This window comes from Vigna unguiculata, chromosome 5, assembly GCF_037176805.1.
Source record: "Vigna unguiculata cultivar grain cowpea cultivar isolate G323 ecotype 2 chromosome 5, ASM3717680v1, whole genome shotgun sequence".
NCBI classification, from domain to species: Eukaryota; Viridiplantae; Streptophyta; class Magnoliopsida; order Fabales; family Fabaceae; genus Vigna; species Vigna unguiculata.
The window spans coordinates 16,477,604-16,488,333 of NC_140796.1; the positions used below are offsets into that span (position 1 = coordinate 16,477,604).

The 10,730-nt window shown below is 28.9% G+C and overlaps 1 protein-coding gene across 1 annotated transcript; it reads left to right on the top strand.

The window, feature by feature from the left end:
* Positions 1-6,619: 6,619 nt before the first annotated feature.
* LOC146886150 (uncharacterized) lies at positions 6,620-8,116 on the top strand. The gene is made up of 5 exons (XM_085673043.1): positions 6,620-6,917; positions 7,023-7,122; positions 7,532-7,674; positions 7,767-7,841; positions 7,976-8,116. Exons 1-4 carry the CDS (start codon positions 6,857-6,859, stop codon positions 7,826-7,828), a joined length of 366 nt encoding a protein of 121 aa, XP_085529169.1. The 5' UTR covers positions 6,620-6,856; the 3' UTR covers positions 7,829-7,841; positions 7,976-8,116.
* The last annotated feature ends 2,614 nt before the right edge of the window (positions 8,117-10,730 follow it).

The following is a 10,730-nucleotide window of genomic DNA, read 5'->3' on the forward strand; positions in this document are numbered from 1 at the left end:
ATTCCTTTTTGCCACTTGAAATCTTAGAAAAAAGTGTTTTTTGTCCCCCTTTTCCTTTTGCTAAAGCCTTCTTTTGAATACATATGTTTGTATGATGGTGCAAGTGCTTTGTTCCATTCTTTGCTTCTCCACCAAGCAGTTTCTTGCAATAGTTACATTTAGCTTTGTATTTTCCATCAACTTTTATCTTTTCAAAGTGTTCCCACACAACACTTTTCAATTTCCCTTTCTCAGGCTCTACTTGTGTTGTTGAATGTATTTCATCATGAACTTCTGAAGGTGTTTGCGTAGATGGATTCAATGGAGATTGACTGTCATTATTGGAACTTTGAAAGGGAGTTGGTTGTTGTGAACACTGTGGTGGACTTGGTACCTGCAAATCTTGATCTCTTGTGCTCATTTTCTCTAGAAACTAACATACGTAACAAAAAAAAATCAAACAAAGTAAAAAAGGTTAATTTCTTTTTTAACAAAATATAAAAGGAAAACCAATAATCAAGTTTAAAAATATTTCAAATATTTTTTATACTATTAAAAATTTATATTATACCACTTAAACGAAATAGCACAAATAACAAAATTAAATTAATAATAATTCAAATTTAAACATAGATTCTTCATCTTTTGATCTTGAATTAAATTAAGGATTTATGCAATTGAGCACTTAAAATTGAGAATTAAACATTATCATGAAACAAAAAATAAATAATAAATAAAATTATCATAAAGGAGTAAAGATAATTAAATGTGTGACCCAAATTTGAGAATATCCATTTGAACATAACATAACGGAAAAAAAAAATGTATAATTAAGATTATGATAAAAGGAAAAGTACCTTGAAGATCTGCTTAAACCTTAAAGAACAAGCCAAACAATTAAAAGAGAGTAAAAAAATTGTATAACCAAAGTAACAAAAAGAAGAGCTACAAAATAAGAGTCAAACATTTTCATGAAAATAAATAAATAAATAAAGATAATCAAATGTGTAACCTAAAAATTATTTCATAGAATGAAATTGAGGAACACCTATTTGAACATAACCATGTACAGAGAGTACAAATTATGTAATAAGAAGAAGAAAAATTACCTTCAAAATTAAATCTTGAAAAACAAACCAGACAATTGAGAGAGTAAATAAAGTGTATAACAAAAAACAAAGAGAATGAGAAATATGTTAAATATATATATATATATATATATATATATATATATATATATATATATATTATATTATATTATATTATATTATATTATATATTATATTACTATGTATATATATATTATATGTGTGGATATCTTATGTTTATATATATATATATATATATATATATATATATATATATATTTTATTTTTTTTTAGATATATATTTATTTTAAGTATATATTATATTATATTATATAATAATATAAATATAATAATATATATTATATTATTATGTATATATATTATATGTATATGCGTAGATATTTTATGCTTTTATATATATATATATATATATATATATATATATATATATATATATATATATATATATATTTCTTTTAAATTTTTATAAATTTGTCATGTTATAAATTTGTTTATAAAATATCTCACTAGTTAAATGATTAATTTGTTTTATACGTATATATTATATATATTATATTATATTATTATGTATATATATTATATGTATATTATATTATATTATATTATATTACATGTATATGTGTAAATATATATATATATATATAAAAGTATATTTTATTTATATGTATATATACTATATTATATTATATTATATTATATTTTATGTGTAAATATATTATTTATTTATATATATTTTTTAGATTATTTAATAAATTATAAATAGTTTAGTAATTTAAGCGGGGACGGGTATTTGGGCGGGTATATATATATATCCCCATCCCCATCCCCATCCCCAGTTGAAAATTTCGGGTATTACCCATACCCATACCCATACCCAGTCAAAGCGGGGATTTCCCGTCAAAACGGGGACGGGTTCGGGTGATACCCACGGGCACGGGTTTATTTGCCATCTCTACGCGCTACATTTATTGTTTAAAATTTGACATTATTATAGAGACAAGGAAAAAATAAACATCAAGTTTGAAGAACTTATATATAAAGATAAATCTCCTTGTTTGTTAAAGGGTTCGTATACACCCTTTTATAACATTGTATGCTTTGATCATGGATAATGATTTACTTACTCCTAAAATTTGACTACAATTTTACTCCCTAAGTTGGTATGTGACATGATAATAATATTTGGTTTTGAAATTTATTTTTCTAAAATCCACGTTGGCAGCATTAAAGGGAGAAGGGAGAAAGTATGTTTTGTTTGAAATTGGGTTAGGTCATTCACATTTCTCCTTTTTCGTTCATATTCTCATGTCTTATGGACACCACTGTGTCGCCCCAAAACCCTCTTGTCTCCCCACTTCAAATCTCCAAATGGCGGAAACCACCAAAATTCGCTTTGGTTTCATCGGCTGCACCGAAATTGTGCGTTAAGTCTCCCACGCCATCGCACTCTCTCCCAATGTCGTCCTTCACACCATAGGGAGCCGCTCCTTCGACAAGGTGTACGACTACTACAAGGTTGTCCTCGACGACCCCGACGTCATCTACGTGTTGCTCCCCACCAGCCTGCACTTGTGTTGGGCCGTGCTCATCGCCAGTAGAAGAAACACATGTGATGCTTAAGAAGCATGGTGGTTGTGCGACATTATAACAACAAAGTACCAAATATTAAAAAATCCAACTTGCTTGCAAAAAATACACCACAAATCATCACTTATGTGCACACAACTCATCACATAAAATCACACAGTACTAATGATCTTATTCAGCAAACTAACAATTCAAGCACTTATCAAAAATACTTGCTTCATCTAATAATGCAGTCTAAATATTTCCAATTCCTAAAACAACGGAGCAAGTGTATCAAAATGCATGAAACACATATCCTTAAACGATCACACATGATTGTAACTTGTACAGAAGCACCTCTCACCAGATTAACAACTTCTTACTGCTATAATATGAAAGTTTCAAAAATTGAGTGATTTCACATGCATACAAAAAATACAACACAAGTCATCACTTATGCGCACACAACTCATGACATAAAATCACACAGTACTAATAACCTTATTCAGCAAAACCCAATAACAGAATATCTACATAACACATACCACATTTAATTTCATGAACGATCAACCATCATAGGAACCCAAAAACTGAAACCCTACAATCAACATATGAAATGGAAAAAAAAAATCAAAACTTTGGGTTTTTTAAACACTAAAAACAAACCGTAAGGCTACAAAACGTAAAACAATGCTTCATACCTCCAATGTTGCACAACCAACTTGCTTCTCAAGCATCACATGGGTTTCTCCTTGTTGGAGGTGAACCCAACACAAGTGCAGGCTGGTGGGGAGTGGCACGTAGACGACGACGGGGTCGTCGAGGACAAACTCGTTGTAGTTGTACACCTTGGCGACGACAGGAAGCCGTTGGTGGCGGCGAAGGTGCGAACCTTGTCAAAGGAGTGGCTCCCTACGTTTGAAGGACGACATTGGGAGAGAGCGCGATGGTGCGGGAGACTTTACGCACAATTACGGTGCACCCAATGAAACCGAAGTGGATTTTGGTGGTTTCCGCCATTTGGAGATTTGAAGTGGAGGAGATGAGAGGGTTTTGGAGCAACAGAGTGGTGTCCATGAGACATGAGAATATGAACAAGAAAGGAGAAATTTGAATGACCTAACCCAATTTCAAACAAAACATACTTTCTCCCCTCTCCCTTTAGTGCTGCCAACAATCAAATATTACTACCACATCAAATGCCAGCTCAAGGAGTAAAATTGTAGTCAAATTCTAAGAGTCAGCAAATCATTATCCTTTGATCATTGTTGTAAAATCCGACGAAATACGAACAAAATAGATTTTTTTAGACATGTATATTCATTGTTTTTAAGGATTTATATGCAATGTGTTATGCAAGTTCTTCATGATATAATAGGAACTCCTCGAATATTAACATTAGACACTATACAGTTTCACTAGATGATTCACAGCTCAATGAACACTAAGAGACTAGATGGTGTTGACATGAAACCCAACTTAAAAGAAATATGTCCTTCTTTCAAATTTGAATGTATGCAAGTGTGACATTTATTTTAATTTTTTTACCCACATGTTTTTTAATGTATAGAAAACAAACAAAATGAAACTACAAGCACCTTATTAATATGTCATCTATATGCATTACACTCCTCAACATAAAACTTGGAAGAACTAAGTAGAACAAAATTTAAAGTATTGAAGATATCATTAACATCAACAATACGAATAGTAAGCATAATAAGTAAGAAAAACAATAACAAATAGAAAACAAATCCTTAAGTAGTAACATCACTAAGTGTCTCTTTTACTTTGTTTTGTTCTCTATATATGTGATGACTCTCTTTTTTGTCTCTACATGATCAATGAAATTATCAAATTTAAATTATTTTAACATAATGTTAATCATAACGGTTTGCATTTGTGACATAAAAAATGGGAACATTATCACAAAAAATCTCAACACAATGATAATCCTCATACCTATGAAATTCGAACATGTTTTATAAGTGGCGTGTCTCGTGTTCGATACGTATCGGATACAAACACGTGTACAAAAGGATACTAAAGTGTTCAATTTGAAAGATATTAATTTTGTCTCACTTTTTGGATATTAAGTAAATAGATTAGACTTATTTTTTTGGTTAGGTGACAATGTGTTTAGATTATTATACTTGACTAATCTTGTTTATGGATGATTTTGAGGATGTAAATACATCATGATCTAATATATAGATTTGTGTCCCCATGTCCTACATTTGGAAGACTACAAATGTCAAAGTGTCTATGTTCGTGTCGTGTCCTATGTTCGTGTCAGTGTCACATAGCCTCAAACACCTCAGCTTCCTCTTACTGGTTATTACCATCTAACAATTTTGTGACCTTAGCAATTGCAAAGCTTTGATCCTTCTTGTGAATGCCCATACACAATGCCTATAACAAGAAAAACAAAGAAAGAAATAGAATAAGAAAAGAAAGGATCAAAGTAGGGGCGACTCAAGAATTTGAGAGACCTAAACCAAACTTGAAAAATGAAGTTTTTATTTAAAATTTATTTTTCAAGTTTTTTTGAATGCAAAATTATTTATTAAATTGTCATAATTAATTTCATTTAACATTTTCTTCAAATCTTTCTTTAAAAAATTATTGACGCATTTGTATTTTCTAATCCAATTTTTCTTATCTATTTTTATAAATTTATTCATAGCTCCTTTTTGTTATGCAATTAAAATATCAATTCTTCTCTTTTTTTGAATTTTTGAATAGCATCGTTCAAATCTTCTAGTTGACATATCTATATGTTTTTACATGAAATAAAAAATAATAATATATAAAATACTATTAAAGATAAGTATATAAAATGAATGAGTGAACTTGATAGTAGATTTGTAATATCGTAAAGTCTCAAGTCTCTTTCTCCTTCTCAAGTCTCAGCTTTTTCACAAACCTGCATAATTTATTTTAAGATTAATCATTAATAAAAATAATTAAAAAAATTATTGTTCTTTTTAACTTGATAGTAAGTCTTTTTTTCTCCTAAACTTAAATTATCTTTTTACAAAAAACCCACCTTTGAATTATGCTCATATTAATCTATTATCCAGCAAAAGACTAAACTATAATCTAATTAATAGTGTTGTAGAAGAATTACAGTTCCTCGTTAAGATATATACTAAAAAAACTCTCAAAACTCGTAAATCGAAAAGTACTGAAGAACAAAATTGGTCAAAAGAAACACATTTCCAATTTTAATATAAATCTAATATAAAATAAAAACAATAACACTAATAAAAAGAAAAAACATACTAACCAGAAATAAGGATGAAAGAATTATTATACACGACTAATATAAGATTCAAGGAATGTAATATGTCAAAACCCTATAAAAATAACTCTTAAAAGAGAAAAAAGTAAAGAAATACAAGAGAAGTCACATAGAGATCAAAAGATAAAAGAAAAAAATAGGATCAGATTGATTACAAGAAAATAAAAATAACTAAGCATTCTCTTTCTCATAAACAAAATTATAATTTACTAAATAAATATTTTAACTCTTTAATTATCATTTTTAATATCAATAAAAATTAACAAACGCCAGTAATAATTTAATTAAATTGTATTTTCAACCATAAACTTATAATTAATTTAATAGAATTATATTAGTAATAAAAAGAATTGAGATATTTTTTTCTTACATAATTTTATAATTAGTTTAACAAAGATGTATTAGTAAAAAAAAGTTTTTAAAATTTTTTTTCTTAAACATAATTTTATAATTAATTTAATAAAAACATATCAATAACCGACTTTTTCTTTTTCAAAGGTCTCATCCATATGTTTTATTTACTTTATCCTTAAACCATTCCAGAATCAGAGTGGCACAATGTTCAAGAGGGAACTGTATCAAACATTCTTAACTAATGTTAGTTTAAACTTTAAATCCAAATATAACACATTAAAAGATTACATAGAAAAAGAATGTTGGGGACACTTGCTTAATGGACAACCGTTATCTTCCAAGTTTTAAATTTTAGTTCGTTTCAGCCTCGGAAAATTCTCCTACATTTTCTTTTTCAGTTCCTTTCACAACCCTTTGTTGAGTTCATCTGAAAATCAATTTCTAGTCTCAACAGAAGAAGCATTCTTGGGGAGCTTTAGGGTTTTCTCTGTCTCTAGAGATCAATACAAGAAGTGCAAAACCGTATGTTCTTTCAAAGCTAGGAATGAAGCTGTTCAAGCATTCAATGAATGATAAACTTGGTGGCAGTGATCACTCAGGTTCAGGTATGTTTGCACTTTTTCTTCAGTAACTATTTGTGATGTTTTAGGATACTTTGAATAACTGTAGAGCAACTTTTAATGGAGAACGACTGAATTTTGTGCTTTTAGCCGAGCCTGAAATGATGAAGCAAAGATTTGCAAGATTTACAAAGCTTCTACTAGATTTGCAGTGCAGTTACAATCTCAAATGCCATTACCAATCTCTTTGGTAAATTTTTAACTTTTTTATTACTCAATAGCATTCCCTGACAACACACTTTTAAACGTACAATCTGTTTTTGTTTAAAATTTATCAGAATTTAATTATATTTTTAGTTCCTTAACTTTAACTTATGGTCTTCAAATTTTAAGAATAGATGAATATAATCCTTTTAATTAGATTTTTTTTATGTGTCAAACATATTCTCCCAGTTAACATTAAAGTAAATGTGAAACTGTATAAACAACTCAAATAAATATAAACTAAACATATATTTAATCCAAATAAATTTCAATACACATAAGAGAACTCTAAAAAAAGGCATTAGAAAGTGTGTGTGTCTGTGTGTTTCTAGTACTCACATATTTGTATGCAATTCTTTTTGTCCTTGAATGTGTTTGATTTGTGAATTCTGCAGCAACTGTATTTGGCCAAAGCTTAAAGTTGGAACCACTAAAGCCAGAGAAGAAGGCTATGTGGAAAAGGGAAATGAAGGTCTTTTATCAGTGTGTGACTACATACAAGAATTTGCTCCAATTAAAAGATGGCACAATTGTGGGGGTGAGATTTGCTAAATGATAATCAAATCTTCAATAGAACTTCTTTGGTATATGTAAATGTAGTATATAACATGATCTGAGGCTCTCTTTCAGATGATGAAAAACAGGCCAAGGTTAGACATCAATATCAGCCTCCTTGCACTATAGAAGCTTGAAACAATGCTCATAGTAAGACAAACCTCAATTGTTTCTTCCATCTTGCATCAGTTTTCATGAAGACTTCTTGTAACTTAGATCATGAACATAACATTGTTTGCAGCAAATATTAGATAGTTTTGAGGACACTGAATTTTGGTATGCAGAGAACATACCAGGAAATTTCAGAACAACTGTTCCAAGGAAAGATGAGAAGTGGTGGTTGCAAGTTCGTTGTGTGACTGGTAGAACTTGGACAAAAATTTTAGGAGACCAAATTTTCTTTTTCATACATAAATTATTTTTTAATTAAAAAAAAGTTTTCATTTTCTCACATCATTTCTTCTATTCAAAACAAACACACATGATAATATAATTCAAAAATATGATAATATATATATATATATATATATATATATATATATGAAAGTGTAACATAAATTTTATCATCAATAAAAATATATTAAAATCCTCCACACTCTTTCAATAATTTAAAATCTTCAATAATTGAATCAGAACTAAGTTTGTTGCAATATCCCTTTTAATATAGATAATCACAGTGCTTGCTAAAAATTCAGTCTCCATCCTATTTAGGAAAAGATAAAATTATGAATATAAATTAAATCTCAAAATCAAGACTCAATATTTTAAGAAAATTAACAACTTCTGAATAATTAGCTTCATTTACCTTAAAGTATATTCTTAATATTGTTTTTCCCTTACCCAACTTCAAAGCCTAAAATAGCTCTATTTACACAAAAAAGAGTTTGATATTATAAATTAAAGCTAATAATAAAGGAGAAAAGAAAAAAGAATAGAAGGAAGAATAAACAATGAAAGAATAGGAAGCAACTTTTTTGTGTATCATTATTGATAGGAAGAGTCATATTTATAAATACAACATGTAATCCATAAAAGAAACAAATCAATCAATTAATACAAATATTTACATAAAAAGTAATGAATCATATGAGTATCAATCATATGAGTAGATTTATCAAATCAATGGACAATCATTAATTCGTAACACTCTCCCTTGAATGTCCATTGATAAGAGAATGTGCCTCGTTAAAACCTTACTAGGAAAAAGCCTTTGGGATAAAAAACCTAGTGAAGAAAAAAGAATACAACATTATGTATTCTTTAATACAATATTGTTCATCACATATTCTATTTCTCCCCCTTATGTAAACTTACATCATAAAGGTGACGGAGTTCGAACTTGTGAATCATTTGCTCAAAAGTTATTCTTGGCAAAAACTTTATAAATAGACTTGTCATATTTTCACATGAATGAAATTTTGGGTGTTTATATCATCCTTTCAATTGAACAATACACTATTGTCTTCGTATATGGTTGTTGATTCCATCTTTGTCGAGGATAGTCTCTAGTTTCTTGCACATGTTGAATTATAGACCTTAACCAAAGATATTCAAAACTTTCCTCGTAATTCTGTATGATTAGCCGATGTTACTACTATGGTTTGTTTCATATACCATCATGAAACTATTGTGCTATCACATGTGAACAAACATCTTGTTTGTGATCAACCATTGTGACATTGTGAGAATATTTAAAATAACATATATATACATAACCCATTGGTCTGAATCTGAATCATTTGGATGGAATAAGCTCATATTCATATTACCCTTAAAGTAACGAAGTATATGTTTTACTCCAAACCATTTTCTTCTTGTAGTTGAAGAACTATATCTTGCTTAACAAATTTACAGCAAATTCAATATTAGGTCGAGTATAATTAGCAAGATACATTAGTGTTTCTATGACACTAAGATATGGTGCTTCTGAACCAAGAAGATCTTCATCATTTTCTTAAGTTCTAAGAAGAGCATTTATCAACATCTAACAACCTCACAACTATTAGAGTGCATAATGGATGTGTCTTGTCCATTTAGAACATTTTATGCACCTTAATTATATAACCCTCTTGATGTATAAAAAACACCTTTGTTTAAATACTCAATTTATAATCTCAAACAAAAATTTTTCCTTTTCAAGATTCTTCATCTCAAATTATGTCTTTAAGCAATCAATTTCCTTTGTGAGCTCATTAGGAATTCCAACTATGTTTATTCCATTTACATAAACAATAATTATGGCAAATTCATTTTTGGATCTTTTCATATAAATACAAGAACACATAGGATCATTTCTATATCATTCTTTTAATAGGTACTTAATAAGACGGTTATGTCACACACGTCCTAATTGCTTTAATCAATAAAAGGGTTTGTTCCATTTTATTGAATTACCCTCTTTAAATTTGCCTTATTGGAAAAATAAAATCCTTTAGGGATTTTTCATATAAATATGATTCTCAAGAGAACCGTTCAAATAAGTTGTAACGTCATCCATTAGAGGTAAATACAAACTTTGTTGTGCAACTAGGATAATCAAATATTGTAATGTTGTTGCATCCAATACCAGAGAATATGTCTTTTCACAAATCAATATCAGGTTTTGTGAAAAATCTTGAGCAACCAATTGTGCTTTGTATCTAACAATTTTATCATTCTTTATTTGATTTTTTGTGCAAAAATCCATATGTACCCATGGTTTCACACCTTCAGGTGTGCGAACTATAGGTCTAAAAGCATTTCGTTTAGCAAACAAATCTAATTATGTTTCTTTGCATATTTTCATTTTTGGTCAATCATTTCTTTGTCGACAATATTCAATGATCACTGATTATTGATCCTCGTTGTCATTCATAGCATTCATCGTTATATTATATGTAAAAGTTTTGTCAATGTTGATTTCATTTTGGTTCCATATTATATGATTCATGACATAATTTATTAAGATATCATCATTTTGAACAATTTCAGGTACTTGAGGTTCTTCTAGAACTGAATCATTAATTATGTCAAATGAATCTTTTGGGATTTCCACCTTTC